General features: G+C 38.6%; 1 protein-coding gene across 1 annotated transcript; it reads left to right on the forward strand.

The window, feature by feature from the left end:
• The first annotated feature begins 2431 nt into the window (after positions 1 to 2431).
• Positions 2432 to 18567, forward strand: kcng1 (potassium voltage-gated channel, subfamily G, member 1). Its single transcript, XM_044121853.1, has 3 exons — positions 2432 to 2565; positions 12932 to 13771; positions 17391 to 18567. The coding sequence occupies exons 2-3, from the start codon at positions 12989 to 12991 to the stop codon at positions 18168 to 18170; spliced, it is 1563 nt and encodes a 520-aa protein (XP_043977788.1). The 5' UTR covers positions 2432 to 2565; positions 12932 to 12988; the 3' UTR covers positions 18171 to 18567.
• Positions 18568 to 19178: the final 611 nt, after the last annotated feature.

A 19178-nucleotide genomic window follows, 5' to 3' on the forward strand; every position in this document is an offset into this window, starting at 1 on the left:
ACATGTCATTTATAACATTTTTTAGACAAAATCAAGGATTTCACATTACAGTTATTTAACAGTATTTAAACATTTCACTCTGACTTATTTAACTGATGTTTTTATGACACAGTCAGAACTAAATTAATAATTAAAAAAAAATAGAAATATTTCCAACCGAAATTATGAAAAATAATATATTGCTTGCTTTACAAAAATCACAAGTTATTATTCCAATTTAAACAAATCAAACTACTGGATGCCGAATGGAACCGGAGGCCTTCTACCGTTAACAACAGAGCTAAGTTAGGTAGCCAAACATTCTTTGCACATCACATTAAAGCAATATAAACTAAATACATACAAATTCACACGTACAGGGTTAATATTCATCCACATGTCATTCTCCTGAGAGTTAAATCCCATTTCCTACCTTATAAAAGGATAAATGTAAGAGAAGAAATGACCACGATGAAATCAGCGCGCTTTCACTTACTCTTGTATTGAGCATAGAGAAGAGCGCACTAGTGCCCCTAGTGGACGCTTGATTATGGCGCCAACACACCCCTCTTCCAGACAAAGGACCCGACTACATTCCTTGCACAAGCCAAGCCAAACTAAATTAATGCAAATAATCAAAACAATTAGATCTAATATTAACAAGATCAACTGAGTATTATTAACAAGATCAACTGAGTATTATACCTTGTAACAAACGGACCTCTTTGTCTTGTAAGGTGTCTCTTTTTTGGAAATAAAGAAAAATATAAACAATCATATGATAGGTTTATGCCAATAAGACACAAAAAATCCCAGATATTGCAAAATCTGAGGACTGCTCAAATGCAGTTGGTAGGTCTGTCGCCTTGCAGCAGGAAGTTCTTTGGTTTGAATCCTGGTCTGCAGTCTTTCTGCATGGAGTCTGAACAGATTGTGAACATAACATTCATTTTCTATCCCAAACTCCAAATCTGACAACAAAAATAAAAAATAAAAATTGGAGAGGAGTCATGATGTTGTCATCCCTGGGACGTCGACCTCATGCATCACTGCATAACGCAACTGAAAAAAGAAAGTATTGATCGCAATGTCTCCAGCCTGAATGTGAGCTCATACAATTGAGGTTTATCTAGTGATTTGAGTGGAGAGGAGGAGGAAGTCAGGAAAAAGGTCCTGGCTGTAGGTTAAAGAGCAGCTCAGACCGTTTCAGACTGTAACATTCTGGACGGATTCATCCATCCAACCTGCTTATCCATGCAGTCTCATCAGGGGAGGATGAGCAGAAATGTCAAAAACTCTGTATTTTATCAGCTTTTCCATGTTAAGCTGTCAATCCAAACATGCAGCTTTGAATGAGAACACGAATAAATATGATAATCATTTAGTTCTGTGTTACAGTTTACACATCATGTCCATATATTTCATTCACCTTGATATAACAGCAGTGTCTGAGAACCCAAGTAAAGTTTTTGTGATTTTTTTTTTTCACCTCAAGGTTCCTGTTCTATTTTTGCAGCCTAATGTTATAATGATGGAGCTCCTTTCTTTTGTGAGTATTATCACAATCATCAGTTCCCTTGAGTCACCCAGCAAACAGCGGCTCTGTTCCGAATCTCAACAACCCCGCACAGGAACTGCTCTTGACCTTTCCTTCCCTTCATGTCTCTTTGTGAAAACGGCCATAAGCAGCTGACAGGGGAGGGAGACTGCGCCAACAGTTTTTAGAAAGAAAAAAAAAGAAAATGAAAAATTGTGCAAATTTAGGTCTTTTCACTGCACCATTTTGGGTCATTACTGAACTGATGTGAAAATAATTTGTTGAAATTGACCTGCCATGTGCAGATGTGTGTCCATTTTCAATTCAGAAAGAAATAACATACTTTACAAAACATGTTGAGGGTTTTTTTTGTTGTTGCTTTTCATACTTTCTGTACAGACTATAAATAAAATTCACACATATTCATGTAATTTGTGAACATTAGGAACATAAAAAATAGATATTAACATTTGTAGCATTGTAGAACATTTCCTCTTCATCATCACCATCATTGTACCTCATGATAGCATTTCCCACCACTTCTCTAAATTTGGACACCCTGCTGAGTCTCAGGCACCCCACAGCAGCCTTTCCCTCCTCCTCTTCCTCCCTCGCCTTCAGTCGAGTAACCCACTTGACAAACATAAACCTTCACGTGAATTTACCAGCAACAGATGCAGATTATTCCCATTTAAAGGTGAACAGGAAGAACAAGATATGCGGTTGCCATGGAATTCTCTCAAAAGCTTTTGGCAAACTGGCACATCCCACTTCTGATGTCAGCAGATAGAGAAGGAAGCATGGAGAGAGGGAGGGAGCAGGGTGAGGAAGGAGTTCAGAGAAAAGAGCGAGAGACAAGGGAGAAGGAGAAGGGGTGAGGGAGCGAACGAGGGAGGGAACGAGGGAGGCAGCCTGTTGCTCCTGATCATCAAACAGCCTCTTCGTACTCCACAAGCTCCAGCGCCTGTGTTGAGATGGAGCAGAGTTGAAGCAAGAAGGAAACACAATTCTTCATCTTCATGTTTCTTGAGCAAGGATACAAGAGCAAAGTAAGTATCTTTTCACTAAAAGATAAAGTAACTATGGTTTTTAAACTTTATTTTTCATAATGCAGTTTCTTTTAAGGAACTTTGTCCTTGGAGGAGTTTTGTCACAACTTAAAAATCACACTGCAGCGTGGATATTTCCACAGCTATCTGGATGAGGGAAAAGAGAGCACTTGTTACCTGAGAGCTCCAGGGACGATGTGCAGAAATTTTCCCCATTTTTTGACACCAACTGGTGCGGTGCTGCAGGAGAAACACGGAGCAGAGCAAACGTTTCCTGCGAAGTGAGCTTCTGATTCAGAAAAGGCATTATTTGTCTTTCACAGATTACAGTGATTTGCATGCTGGATACTCTGCATGTACACCATGGTAACAAGGCTGTGGCCACATTGCAGAGTGTTATGATCTGTAAACATTTGCTAATATCTGAGAGACAGAGTCCGGCTTGGACACTAGATACTCTGCATCATTGTCTGGATGGTCATTTGATATCACATTCACTCCTCAAAATCTAATTATTTTTTGAATGAGAATTGATGAGGGAGAAACTTTCACAGCACTGAGTCCTCAAACAGCAAAACCTGGCCGATGTTTCGAGTCCATCCATCATTTCCAAGCACAGACCATGCTCTCACTTTTAAGATGATGGTAGATTATGGCATGTAATGTGATTATATGTCCGCAGCTCTGATGCACGGCCCGAGTCTTTGGGGTCAGTGATATATGATATGTAATACATCAAAGGCTCTCCTTCCTTCAGGTAATTGTGACCATAATGAGATGAACTAATGACTTTTTTCCTGCTCTAATAGAGTCTGTCTGATTCTCTTCCACCAAAAGGAAACCATAAAGTAATTAAAGTATGCTGTTCTTAGGTGCCATTTTAATGTAATGTTCAGCGTCCTCTGCACTCATTGGGATTCCTGGTTCAAAGGTGTAAAACACCTGAACAATTTATAATAATCTAACATTTCTTTAAATAAACGTTTTCACTTATTCTGTTTTATTTTTAGCAAAATGCACTTATTAATTCCTCAAAAATACATGTAACTGAAGCATTTTTTTAATTTCTGCTATTCTTTTTTAGGTGAATCAGAATGTCTTAAGAACTAGTTTAGCTAGTGATTTCTGACTTGCATCACCTGATGTTTTAAATATTAAATGACACAAAACCCCTTTTATTTCAGCAACGCTTCAAAATGAGGATGACAAGAGAACATGGCTTTCAAATCAGGTGCTGGTTTTAAAAAGTCAGGAAAATAAACTACCAGCTAATTGGTTGGTCTCAAGTCTCATAACAACCAGCAGATGCCATCTGCCTGCCAACATGTTATCTTTTCTCTCCAACAATCAATCAAATGAAACAAAAATTTAGCTTCTTTGCATCAAACACTTCAGGTTGATATGGAAAAAAATGAAAAACCAATTAGAAAAGCACTTCATAACCACCAAGTTAGAGGATCTGTGATGCTGTGGGTTTGTTCCTCTTAATGTAATCACATAATGTGTAAATTTGGATTGTCTGGAGGTACAGTCTAAAGAGGAACGGTCAAAGATCCCTCTCTCTGGATGCCCCAATTAGTGAAATGTTGTAGAAAAAGACAAAGGGCTGTAATGTGATTCTACAGCAGCAAGATTGCTTAAAACTTTGCAGTTTATATTTTTAGTTTATATGTTTATTAAAAGCAGTTTTACAGTTAAATACCTGCATTCAACATTTTTCAATCGGAGATTGTGTTACTGCGATAAAAGGTTAATTTAAAAAAGAAAAGAACTTTTTACCTGATGTGTTGATATGTGTGGAGGTTGAGGTTCAAAGTGAGTTAAAATGCATGAATGAATGTAAATCTAGTAGACTTCAGCTCTATCTTCACTTATATACAGACTGTGGTGGATTAATATTAATATTTGTGTGAAAATGTTGAGACATGCAAAATATTTTGTCAGTTTTTATTTTAATGCTTAGCATCAAACCAGGATAGGATGAGTGTTTTACTCCACTTCTTGATCTTCTTCAATTTGACTTCACATCCATCACTGCTGCTCAAAGGAAAGCCCTGTGGCTGTTTGTCAGCTCCATTCATTCCATCTCATCAACCAGAGCACTTTTTCACTCTCTGTGTTTTAGTGTTAAAAGTTTTTTTCTTTTTTTTTTTTTTTTTTTTTTTCAAATCAGTCTGGAATCAACCATTGCCCGGGTCAATTCAGCCCACAGAGACCGAGCGAAGATCCTTTCAAACCTGGCAGACAGGGTAGGGTTTCCGCTGCAGGAGGATGCGCCCAAGCCGATCCTCCGAGACATTTATCAACGTCTCCTCGACAAAAAAACTTGTTCACATAGCCCTGAGGCAGTTAGGTGGTCGCATGACTGCTGCCCTCACAGGATAAAAAGACATCAAAAAGATGAAAAATGATGCACACAGTCAATACAGAGAACTTAATGTTATGCAATCTTTATATAATCTAGTTAGATGAGCACTCACAAACAGTGAGAGTGTGCAATCATCCACTCAGGAAAGAAAAATGCCTGGGATGGAAAAAAAAAAAAGTAATATGGTTATCGGCTAAATCTGAGGTATTGATGTAAAGTTAGGATGTTGCTGCAATGTTTTTTCAGACAGGGGATAATATGGAGCAGCAGTGCTGAAATGTTTGGATTTGTTGGAGCAAGGACAGACAGAGCTGGCAGACAAACTGCAGAAACAAAGTGATGGAGGTGTGATATTTCTGCTGGCTCTTTTCTCTAAACAGTCACATCCAATTAAAAAGTTTTTTTGTCTTGTTTTTGAATAACAGATAAATTTTTTACTTCCTTCCCTGATCAAATGTGTGTAAGCCTAAGTCTCTGTTGTTATATTAATTTCAATGACTGAAAGTGAGAAATATGCAAATTGATCCAGTAGATTGCCAGAATTTGGCAGCAGAGGGATGATGTTATGTTTCGAATGCTGGAAGAGACATTGATGCACAAAATGTCCTCCCACGGCAAAAATAATGATGGCAAATGCTGTGGTTTGAATTTGAGTTCATGATGTCAGGATTTATATGCACAGGAAGTCTGGAGATTTTTCTAAGTATTGTAGCTTGGAGACTTAACAAACCGGCATCCTGGTGGGATTTCAAAGTTTTATGGAGAATCCAGGCTTGGAATTTATCTCAGAGAGAAATGTCCAATTGAGACAAAAACTTTTATTTGAAACTGAAAAGTTTCTTTAGGCAGATTGGTCCATTTCTGGTTCTGTTCTGTACAACATTGTAGTTTTGTTGCTTTCTAAGTTCTGATTCTGATTGTGCAAGCTTCACCTTTCTTCATGTTATCAGTTTTTTTAATAGAGTCTTTAAATGTGCTAGTACAGTGTAGCAATCGAGATATTATTCCTAATACAATGTTTGTCACATCACTCAGTGTATAAGTCTTCTCAACCAAAAAAAATTAAAAATAATAGTAATATTTTAAGATAATGCAATTGATAAGGTGAATGGAAGTGGAGAGAAAATACTTAGTGTTGAAGAGAAAATAAGGTGTCTACTACTAATAATTATCAAAAGAAAACATTTACTAGTTGATTTATGCTCACAAACAACATTGCAGTTGCCTTCTTGGTCCAGCAGTTGAAGATGCTTGAGCTTCGGTTGTAGAGTTGCCATGAGGTTTATTGTATCCTCGTACCTCAGGTTTTAAGTTATTCCTTCACTTTAATCCAAGATTTCAGTTGTTTTATAGTCTTGGATTAAAAGTGTTTCCAGCAGAAATATAATTTTTGAAAATTAGGAGAAATTCCTCTTCATTTTTTCGACGGCACTCCGACATGTTTCCAGTACTGATGACTGCTGCAGTAAATCATTACATCTACTTTTTAGTGTATCAACAATGTGATTTTGTTAAGAAAACAATGTATGACATGTTTAATGTAAAAGATCTCCAGAAAATGAGGCTTCAAACAATATGTCGTCATACAGACTTTTCTGTTTTAGTTGGTATGACACAAAAGGCCAGGCTAGATTATTCATTTATATTTTCCAAGACTTTTATGCTTTTATATCTAAAATATGAGGAAATTTGTCCTTTAAGATCCTTTAACATTTGTGGTGCTGAAACTAAGTGTATAATAGAAAGAAATATAGAGAAGAACAGCCATTAGTGCTAACATAGATCATTACTGAAAAACATTATCTCCTGAGAAGCAAAGAGCAACCCACAGCAGTGGACCACAGACTTGTGGAGAAGATTATAACCCCAAAGCTTGCACTCCTTCCAGGGTTTTCTGTTTGCATTAATACCACCCACTTCCTACTGTTTACAACTATTCCTATAGGAATTACTGTAAGAAAAGGTCTCTGGTTCAGATTTGCCTCTGGCGTGCCTGACTGTTTCAGTGTTTAACCAGATTTTAGACGGAGACAAAGGAAGAATGAGACGGCCAGGTCTTGGCAGCTTTTGTGGTACATTTCTGGAAGCACCAGGCTTTTACGGTCCATTAGAAAACAGTGAGCTATTAAAGGAATAGGGAGAATTGGTTGTTGTAAAAATGGGCATTGTGCAAGCGAAATGGTCTTCAAGAACATGATAGATCTCAATTGTCAGGTGACATCTGTCATTCGGAAGAACACCTCAGTACCTTGTGGTTTCAAGCAAACAAAATGGAAGAAAATAACACAATACTTTTCAGTCTGAACAGCTCAGGCTAGTGGGAGTTTTGTGTGTCCAGAAACACTGACAAAAAGTCTGTTACTCATGAATTTACCATGTGTCTGTAATTCACAGAATGAGTCAAGCTGAATTGCAAATCCCTGATTCAGAGACAGATTGATCAAATCTGTCTCACATAACGCTTCCTTCAATACTGTATGCAGACAAGAACTACAAATAGATGCAACTAATAAAGCAATAAAGGTCTCTCAGGAGAACATGTTGCCACTCAACATATGTTCTTTCTATAAACACAAGTCTGATACAATCTCAACTATTTTTTAGCTTCTAGATTCACAGTTTTTCTTTTAATTTAACAGCGGCAGTTAACATTATCTCGCCCCTCAGCAGATATGGACGCTCCTCAAATTCTGCTGTGGATGGAATTGTGGGAAACGCGGTTCAGTCAGGAGGCAGAGACTCACAGGCCGGTGACTCACCAGGCAATCTGGAGAACATGCCCTGTGGCTTAGCTGCGATAACGCTGGCACCGAAAGAGGCCAGACCTCAGCCGATCTGGTGGGGAGAACAGCCTTCATCTCTCCATCCGAGAGAGAGAGAAAGAGAGACTCCGTCGCCCCCTCCTGAGGATGCATCAGAGCCGCGGCGGTGCAGAGAAAAGAGTTTAGAAATCGTTTCTGCGTCTGTGAAGAAACAAAAGCACAATCACTTTAAAGACAAAGTGAGAGATCAAGCAGGCCTCGGGGGGTTAAGTGTGATTTAATCCAGTTGGGGGGGAAGCTGAAATAGACTCCATCACATCTACTCTATAGCGGTGGGTTGTAGGTGTATGAATGACCTCTTCCACACAAAAGCAGGGAGTGTGAGAAATGTGAAAAAAGAAAGAATTTACATAGTTTTATTTCTGGAGTTTATTTTTTTTCCAACTGCAAAAATTGGCTGATTTTATAATCTGTATTTGCAAAGAAAATAATAAAAAATATGGTGATAATCCCATGGATTTCATGCACTGATGAAATAAGTTAGTTTGTGAAAACACATGGAAATTTAGAAAAGTTTGGATTTTATGTGATAGATTGATACAAAAGACTGGCGACCTGTCCAGGGTGTACCCCGCCTCTCGCCCGGGACGCAGCTGGAGAGGAACCAGCAACCCTCCTGACCCCATTTAGGGAAGAAGGGTGTAAAGAAAATGGATGGATGGATGGATGGATTGATACAAAACCAAAAGGACAGCATAAAACACATAAAATCGAAAAAGTGGTGCATTCATTTGTATTCAACAATGAGCACTGTTCAAAGTAAAAGCGTTTTCTCAATCAATCAATCAATCAATCAATCAATCAATCAATCAATCAATCAATCAATCAAGTTTATTTGTGCAGCACATTTCATCAACAAGGAAGTTCAATGTCCATAAAAAGTCCTAAAAACACAAAAATAAAAAGTCACAAAAACAACAGAGTCACCAATTGAGAAACGTGTAACAAAAATTACTTTTTGTTAAGTGCCTCATCAAAATCATCAATACACATCAAATATGTTGGTAAATCTTTCAAGTACTACAGTTCGGTGTATTCAAAATACTGGTACTCAAACATTTAAGGAGGTATTTTTCTATTATTATTGTGGAGAATTGATCTTTCAAAAATAATTAGCCGACTCACTAAAATGTGTTCATGTAGAGAACTTAATTTTTTTATGATAAGTTCTACCAACAAACAGCAGAAACATTTTTAGAGCATGTGGTGAAGATGTTGTCTGAAGCTGGTGAGGAACAATCCTCATCCATGTTAGAAAACAAAACCTCAAACTGTCATGAGCTGAGGAAGAACCCAGTCCTCAGAATCACATCATACTTTGTAGTTTGACACAAAAGCCCATGTGAAATTGACTCATGATACCACAACTTAAGTGTTTGATCGTAATGAACATAAAAGATTTTTGGGGAAAAGGGAAAGTTGTAACACCGACCATCCCAACTGTTAAGTATGGGTTTGAGACAATCATAATGGACATTTTATTGCAGGATAGACTGGTACAGTAGTTCAAAACTACATTTGATAAGAAAAAAACATTACTTGGAAATGTTGAAACAACATCTCAAGATGTCAGGAAGTTAAAATTAGTCCACAAATACATCTTTCAAATGAAAAATGTGATAAGCATACTGCTGGAATAAATCTGATCCAAAATCTACGGTGGCTAAAAATCTGTAAGTAGAGCTAAAAACAAGCACTAAAAAAAAATTAAAACAGGTGAACTAACTTTATTTGTTACAAGTAATCAAATTAAGTTCACCCAAGTAAATATATTACCGTAAGTCTAATAAGTTGTCATGTTAAACTTACTTCTTTTCATGATGTGTAATAAATCAGCTCCATTTTTTATTATTACTGTTAGCGCCATCCTGTTTTTTTTCAGTGTGGGTGTGTGTGCATGTGTGTGTGTGTGCGTGTGTGTGTGTGTGTGTGTGAAAGAAAGAGAGAGAGAGAGAGAGAGAATTGTGGCCTGGAAACCATAATCAGTTACACATATTTTACCAGGTGGATGTGCCAAATCTCCAGAAAACTATTGTAAGAAATTTGCAGAATGATGCTCAAAACATTTTGCCTTCTCCTTTACTATTATGCACAACTTTGTGTTGGTCTAGCACAAGAATCTTTATTACAAAATGTTCATATTTGTGGTTTTAATGTTAGAAAACATGAAAAAGTTGTGCTGGTATTTGCTCCCATCAAGATTTTCCACATCAAACAATTTATAGACAAACAGATGGTAGTATTATGTTTTTCTTTCTTCTTCAGATTCTCATTTAGCAGCAAGAATTCACTCTCAGTGTAAAAATTCAAATGAAGCAGAGAAGAGCTCAGTGAACAACATCTGGTTTCGTGGGTGGAAGATCCTGCTGGCTGTAATCAGTATGGCAAACAAAAGCTGACAGTGCAGGTGCCTAATAACCACTCTGTCGACACACCCACTTCCCCATTTTAGAAACTAAGACCTTCCTCCTAAACCCAAACTGGCATTGCAGCATTGACAGTTTAATCTCTGACAGACTAACCTGCCTCCCCCTAAATTACTGTAATTGATTCAATTAGTGTGTACATTGGGCCAGGAGTTCCTTCTTAAAACGATTATGCACAGTAAAAAAAATGCTCTTTTTTCTTCCCTTTTCCTTCTTAAGTTCTCTTACCTCTAAAGAAGAAAAAGCGTTAAAATATTGAGTTAAATATTGAGTCTCTCAGCTCAACACCTAAAAAATTAAACAGGCTACTCAGGGGATTTGGTAAATATAGTTTCCTTGTAGCATACAGAAAATAGTTAAATCAGTGAATTATCTAACCCTCAGAGGAACATCATTATTTATAATTCCCAGGCAGCAGTGAGTAACAGATGTTTATGCACACTGCAGGGGGATGAAACCGTTAACTCTCGATGCCTGCTGTATCTGTCAGTGACCGTGTTTAATGATTCATAAATGTCATATTTCCTGCTTCAGATGGTGAGAAAGACTTGAAGGGATGTTTTCAGTGCCACTTGTTAGCCTGTTTGAAGAATCTGCTGACATTCAGAGAGCGCTGCAAAAAGTATTTTAAACTCTTGATCATGTTATATCCTGCAATAACTTGAAGGAATAATCCTTTTTTTAAAAAGAATTAGCTGCTTACTTGGATAATCTTTGTCACAGTAGACCTGAATTGCTGTTAAATGTACAAATATTTTCAGACTAACACACTTTCAGGTTTCTTTGATTGAATATACTTTTCTGTTTTTTGTTTCATTTGTATTGTTAGTTTTCAGCATAACTGGAAAAAAATTATTGCTTGTCATGTTGTTCTTTCTAATATGCGAAGTTTTTATGTGGTGCACAGTTTCTCAAACTCATTCTCAACTCAACCTATTTGCACATCATCAAATCACAGTCCATGCACAATTTACATGCACAATTTTATTTTTTTCTGATTGCATCCAAAAACAGAAGCAATTTGAATAATTTTGCTGCCTGCAAAAGGTCAGAAATCTTAATATTTCCATATAGTTTAACTTCTTATCCTTGACTTCCAGTCTTCAGTAAAAATAATAACTCCTGCATGTAAATCTGCCATTAACACAACAAAACTGTGTCAGTCTACCATGGCAAATAAAGAAACACTATTAAAAAATAAACCGAATACTGATTATTATTACAGTTTGAGCAAGGAAAAAAACATAACGTCCCTGGTTATACACCACGGCTGTGTTTCTAAAGGTTTGGTCTTAAGTGCATTTATCCCCCTTTCAGGAGTTTAATCAAACTTTAAATAAATTAACAAAGTCCGTATTCTATATAATTCTATATAATTCTGACATCTTATTATATCTATCTATCTATCCATCTATCTATCTATCTATTAATTGGACTATCAATCAGATTAATTTACTACATTGGTGTTGAAAACTGGTTTTGAGTGGGAAGTATTCTTTTTAATTTATGAAAAGGTTGGGTATGAAAAGACTAAAAGTGTAATAGTTTAACAGCATTGTTATTTAATTCTTTTATACATAAATGAGGGAACTGCACTGGTGTATTCTGGTAAAGAGGAAGCTGAGCCACAATGGCGAGTTCTTGACTTACCAGATCATCTTCATACTAACCTTCAGCTGTGAGCTGAAATTTGCTTTTTGCATGGCTTGTTTGGGTCAAGGTGATGAAGTTGTAATCTCAGGTGTTTGACATCCTGGCTGCCTCCCTTTGTAAGTTTACCAGTTGCATCCAAATGCGAGGAGAAACCAGGAAAAACCAAAACACATTGGAGGAAATCCAGTTGAATTTCCAAAAGATTGTTTACAGTGTCACTGGGGAGAGGTGGGTCTGAGTTTCTTACCTAGATTGGTTACCCTAGCAACCTGATCTAATCTGGTTGCACTATGTGTAATAACTGAGCTTTGAGTTGGCCTTGGTGAGAAAGTTTCTAGCTTTTTTTTCTCAGTGAGGCTTGGCCTTCGTTCTGACCTGTTGATGCATTCATTCATCATCCATTTGACTGAAAAAGCAAACAGTCTATTGGTTTCTGGCAATAAAAACAAAATCTGCATCATGTGATATGATCTCAAAGATTTCTTGTTATTTGACGTGCTGATTTTCAATAAACAGAAGTTTCACATTTCAAATTTTTTACATAAATCTGTCTAGTTAAAAAGAACCAATCAGAGCCAGGAGGAGTGTCTTAGCGCCGTCAATTACACGTGTGTACATGCTGCTTGATGTGCTAGTGGCAGAGAAACAATTTACTGTTACAGGAAGCTACTGGTGAGGATACATAAGCTTCATTGACAGCGGTAAGACCCTCCTCCTGGCTGTGATTGTTTGTTTCTAGAAAGCACTGGGAGTACTGGGAAAAGGCAGAAGAGCTTGATTTATTCACAGATTATCTGTCTTGTGCTTTACTGACACAACATAGTGACAGTTTCAACACATAAGTAAAAAAGATACATACCTCAGCTATAATTATTTATTGGTATTTGAATACCAATGAATAATATTCAGCTATACTGAGTACTCAATATAGCTGAATATATTGTTCAGCTATATTGATTCATCGAGGAATCAATGCCATTCATTGATGATGTACTTAAAGTATTCATCATCAACAAATGAGGAATCTGAACATGCCCCACAATAGGTTGTACTTTGAGAAGAATTGTCAGAGTAACCAAATATTTTCTCTCTTTCAGTCTGTGAGGGTGAGATTGCGCTGATGGGAGGTTGAGCACAGGGATGTGACAGTAAAGATGACCCTGCTGGCGGGTGATGGTTCTGACTATGACTACAGTGCTCTAAGCTGTGCCTCTGATACTTCCCTTAATCAACCTCCACAACAAGAAGCAGAGGCTCAGAAGGGAGCCTTCTACAAAAGGGCCCAGCTCGCCCTGGAGCGCACCACCGTCCCTGACAACACCGCTTTGTCTGGCACCCGGAAGATCCACGCCATCATTAATGTGGGTGGCCTGCGCTACCAGATGCCCTGGACCACTTTAGAGGATTTCCCTCTGTCCCGCCTGGGCCAGCTGCACCTCTGCAGCAGCTTTGATGAGATTATGCGCATCTGTGATGACTACGACGTTGCACACAATGAGTTCTTCTTTGACCGCAGCCCCTGTGCCTTCAGGACCATCCTGACTTTCTTGAGGGCGGGTAAGCTGCGTTCCCTCAGGGAGATGTGCGCTCTCTCGTTCAGAGAGGAGCTCCTCTACTGGGGCGTCCCAGAGGAGAGCCTGGAATGGTGCTGTCGCCGCCGCATGCTGCAGCGTGTGGAGGAGTTTGAAGCCATGGAGAGAGCAGAAGAAGAGGATGAACTTTTGGAGGACCTGTTGGATTCGGAGAACGGGCACAAGGAGCGCATGGCTGAGTCCAGAATGAATTGGTGCATGAACAAACTGAGAGACATGGTGGAGAGGCCTCGCTCCGGCCTGCCAGGGAAGATCTTTGCTTGTTTATCAGTGTTATTTGTTACCATCACAGCCATCAACCTCTCCATCAGTACCATGCCAGCTATGAGAGAAGAGGAGGAGGCGGTGAGTAAAAGAGCATTTCACATATAAAAGCAGTTTTATTTAAACAAATACAGCAAAGACGCAGGAACAAAACAACATATAGCCCCCTTTATGGACATGAATGTCATTTTATTTTGGGGCTTTTATTAAAGCATCTGAGCAATTCTGGTTGCAGAATAATTGTAATTTGGAGAGTAAATATAAGTGGAACTGCTGTGTAAACAGTCCTGACCCACTTCAAAATAAAATGATAATCAAACAATTCTTCACGGTCAATAATCAAAATTTCAACACGGATGTCAAATTTACTTCAACTGGAAGTTTACAAAACAGCACTATAGAATTTATCCAGAAAAAATATATATATTTAGGGGAAGCTAAACATTTTTAACATGCAAAACAACAAATTAGCTTAACTATTGGAATTAGTGGAAGTGTGTCCACCACTGAAAACAGGTTTTGCTACAATCATTAATAATGGTATTCCAGCAGCATTTCCTGGATTATTACTGATCAGTATTGGCAATTTTTTATCTTTTTTGAGCGGCAGTTTTATTGCTTAAAAGGAAAATTCAATTTGAACTCTGAGGTAAGAGTGGTCTGGTATCCAGCCTGAGTTATTGAAAAAGTCTTCAGTAAGTATTCATGTTGAGGAATGTTTAGATAAAACAGAAAAAATTGTTAACAGTAAGAAATGTGAAAAAATAAAGAAATTCTTAATGATTTTCTCTTCATGTTGCTTAACATTTATCTTTATGAGGAGAAGCTTTGTATTTGATCTGTAAAAATAAAACTTCTATTTCCAAGCTACCTTGTCATTCCCTTTAAAGAAAACACAAAAACAAGCAAGCCATGAAACTTTTCTGGTGGTTTACATGTTATTCCTACAAACATATAGCAAGTTGCAGGAATAACATCAGTGCTTTTCACATGTCAACATTCTCCCCACCTTCGTCTCCTGAGAAAACTTCATAAGCTCCTCTTCCTCAGCCTTAACTCATTGGAAAATAAAAAGATGTTCTTGGAAAGAATGTGATCCCAAAGGTAGCAAGTGTTGCTCTAGCATGTTTTTCTGCATTAATGCTACAACCATAGAAGTGTAAAGAAACTTTGCTGGAGGCATTGTCAGTCCCAGATCTTTCTGGCTTCTTGTTTAGGCCAGGAATCTCTGGGAACATTTGTGATTTTAACTCTGCATTATAGAGACTCACAATGTTTCCCAAAACTTAGTCTGGATGGTTGTGTTGGGTTTTTGATGCAGTGCTGTCGTACGGATCACAGATCAGTTGATCAAACCGGAGATCTCAGTGGATTACTCCAAAAGTCGTTTCTGAAATTCTTCATCATTCCTCAAAGGTTTAGTGAGGATTTTTACAAAATGTTAAAAGTTTTCATTGAAGGAATATTTTTTAAAGAATTTGATGATTGAAAAATACATTCTCAGGAAGTTATCCAGATTTTTTACCCTCCGCTCTTCAAAATCTTTAACTATCCTCAATCCTGTTTGTACAAAAATTATTGAAAAATCAATTGCAGGTCTAAAGTGCAATTTTCCTTAACTTTTTTTTTTATGTGCATATAAAAACAGTTTTAAATAGGTATTAAGTTTAAAAATGTTTATTAAAGTTTCTTTCAGACTCAAAATTTTGAACTTTTTAGTGTTAAACTGCAGAAAATGATGAAATGTTATGATGTTAAAATCTTCTCTATTACACATTTCTAAACCAAGCCCAATCCCTGTTGATGAAAATGAATTAGAAGAATTCTTGGGATGTAATTGAGTTAAAAAATTTAGTTTGAGCCAACAGGCCTCCCTTGTAGTCACGCCTCATTTTTCTTCATATGTCTCTGCAAGACTGCTTAATTAAAAGTGGCAACAATCTGATTGTAACAGACTGCTTCTGGTTCCTGTCTGCCAGAGAAAGTTTTCAGCGGGTTTACTCAACATTTCCTGCAATTCTGCAGTATTTCCATTATGATATCATGATATAAGCATTCCCAGTCTGTGGCATATTTACAACTTTAACCTTTCTGTTCCCTTCAAATGGTTCAACACGTTTCAACTCAGCATGACATGGACAAACCCCTGTTTTGTGTTTACCTACTTAATTTGGACATTTAGGCAAATTATACATTATTTTGTGTCTAAAACACGATTATAAAAAATCCAGGTATTTGAAATAAGATCTCTCTTAGTCCTTGATTAAGGTCCCAGTGGAACCAAGGGGTATTTCAAGGACTGGACTTGTTTCTGTAAATGTTTCTCTTGGCAAAACAGTTGAAATGAAGCCATATTGGATGGGGAAAGTTACGACACAAAATGTCATGGACATTTTTAGAGGTGTTCCACTGATGTCACTTCCCACACTTGACTGGGTCATTCTCAAGATTTCTGTAAGTGAAGTCTGCAGCCTGAATTGACCCAAATCCGGTTTCTTGGGGGTTAGGGTTTCTTGCGTGGTCGTGACACATATACTACTTGTGTGTGATCTCTTGTCTGAACTGCAAACAAACTGAAATTGTCCCGCGCAGCAGAGGAGGGCGCGATAGCAGTAACCCATAGATGTTTTTTCGCCAACCGCCATAATAAGAAGACGTGTGCAGCGTTTGCGGAAGTAAATGTGGATGGTAATGGTGAAGCTTATCTTACAATTTGTAAGTTGTTGTCCGACCCGTGCCAGCACACTAACAGCTTAATCTTCATTATCGTCCACCATGGTTTTTGTTTTTCTTACGGTCGCGGGTGTCAGGGCGCAGAATAGTGACGTTTATCGAGTATCAATGACGTTCAGGTCGGCTGAATGCGACCTGGTAGTACAGATTCAGGGGGGCGTGCTCCGGTGGCGTAGAGGCTAGCGCGCCCCACGCTTGGAGGCCTTCAGTCCTCGACGCGGCCGTCGCGGGTTCGATTCCCGGACCCGACGACATTTGCCGCATGTCTTCTCCCTTCTCCTTCCCCCTTTCCTGTCAGCCTACTATGATAAAAGGGACACTAGAGCCCACAAAAAGGACCCCCTGGTGGGGGGAAAAGAAAAAAAAAAAAAAAAAGTACAGATTCAGGTCACATCCGAAAAGATCAGGTACGTATCGGATATCAAAAATTAGATCTGTGTTTTTCAGACTGTCTTGGGGGGATCGGAATTGGGTCACTTCCGGCTCCAGTGCGAATGGAGCCTTATTGCATGTTTGAAATGATAATGGTGCATAGGAAGTTGGATTTCCTGATTCCTAATCAGAGAAGTTGACAAGAACTGGAATGATACCTGAAGTCAGATTACTAACTCGGAAAGTCAGCAATCTGACAGCAATCTGTTCTGTAGTGTGAACAGGTTTGTATTAAAGAACTCCACAGCAACAGCAATGACTTGTATAAAGAGTCTGTTGTAACACAATCATAGGTAAGTTAAGGAAGGGGATATACATATTTTAAGAAAAGACTATAAATTAATACAAAATATATGAAAACAGGGGAAAAACCATACCAAAAATATAAATCAACAAAAAAAAGCAATACATTGCTTATGCAGATGCATCCTGTTCTATTTAGTTTCATGCTGATGTGGCTCCCTCTAGTGACTGCAACATGCTGATGGCCACAGTGAAATTTTTTTAAATTTATTTTATTAAATTTTTTTTACAGGGCACATGTTCCAAGATGTGCTACAACATCTTCATAGTGGAGACCGTATGTGTGGCCTGGTTCTCCTTGGAGTTCACCCTGCGCTTCATTCAGGACCGCAGCAAGCTGACCTTCTTCAGAAAGCCTCTGAACCTCATCGACGTGGTGGCCATCCTGCCCTACTACATCACCCTGCTGGTGGACGGTTCGTCCAAGGGGGAGAAGCGCCTTGGCTCCGGCAGCAGCTACTTGGACAAAGTGGGCTTGGTGCTACGTGTCCTCAGAGCGCTGCGCATCCTCTACGTGATGCGGCTGGCTCGCCATTCGCTGGGCCTGCAGACTCTTGGCCTGACGGCGAGGCGCTGCACACGAGAGTTTGGACTGCTCCTCCTTTTTCTGTGTGTGGCGATTGCTTTGTATTCACCCCTTCTGTACCTGATTGAGAATGAAATGGCTGCCACACAGGAGTTCACAAGCATCCCCGCGACCTATTGGTGGGCTGTGATCACTATGACAACTGTTGGTTATGGGGACATGGTGCCAAGGAGCATCCCGGGTCAAGTGGTAGCTCTCAGCAGCATTCTGAGTGGCATCCTCCTGATGGCATTCCCCGTCACCTCCATCTTTCATACCTTCTCCAGATCATATGTGGAGCTGAAGCAGGAGCAGCAGAGGATCCTGCAGAGGAGGACACACTTCCTACTGCGTAGCCGCATGGCTGGCCTGGGCAGCAATCTCTCCTTAGAAAGTGACATCCTTTTTCCCATAGGGCCACCTGAAACCAGAGAAATGAACAACTGAGACTGCAGTAGATGAAGACGACATGTGGATGTCTAATTACAAGAACAGGGCAGAGGGAAAGAAGATTAATATCATGCATTGGACTTTTTTGCTTTTATCACATTGCAACAACAAACTTAATCTGCAGTATGTAACTTTTGTAAGAAAAAATGTTTGGTTTTTTTACATATTTTTTAAAACTCACCATGTCGTGACAGTGTAATATGAAAAAGATCGTCTGTGAAAAGATTGATCTTATCCATCTTCATGAGCTAGCTCTATGAGCTAGCAATGCCCTAAACAAATGCACTGCTCCCAACCAAAAACAACCAATCAGAGCCAGGAGGAGGATCTTAGCCCTGTCAATCATTCCATGTACTCGCTTCTCACTGAGAAACAACTTACCTTTCATCTGCCTTCATCGGCAGCCATGCCTGAGCATTCTAAACAGGCTATGCTAGCTGCACAGGTGGGAGGATGAGCATCGCTGCACTCGATTGTGAATGACAGCGCTAAGTCCCGCCTTCTGGCTTTGATTGGTTGTTTCTGGACAAAAGTAAAGGAGCTCAATTTTCTTTCACATATTATCTGTCGCATACCATACTGAGACGACATAATGAGAGTTTCAATAAATATGTAAGAAAAAGAAAAGAGAAAGTTACATATTTCTGCATGAAGTGTATTAAAAATTGGATTTTCAGTGGTAGTCCAACAAAATGTAGTGCATAGTTCTGATATGGAAGAAAAATATGCATATTTTATTTTATTTCTCTACCTAAAAACATGTGAAAGGTGTGGCATTAATTTGTATTTAGCCTTGTTTGTTCTGATACCCCTAAATAAACTCCAATGCAACTAAATACTTTCAGTTTAAATAACCCCACTTCACAACAAATGATTGACGCTCCTGAAATACATATATTGTAATTTAATTAATTTTAACGGCATTCTAGCTTATAATTTCACACCCTTTAATAGAAACAGCATTCTCAGCATCTCCATGAGATCAGGATCTAGGTTTATGTTTGG

Source organism: Gambusia affinis, linkage group LG01, assembly GCF_019740435.1.
Source record: "Gambusia affinis linkage group LG01, SWU_Gaff_1.0, whole genome shotgun sequence".
Lineage (NCBI taxonomy): Eukaryota > Metazoa > Chordata > Actinopteri > Cyprinodontiformes > Poeciliidae > Gambusia > Gambusia affinis.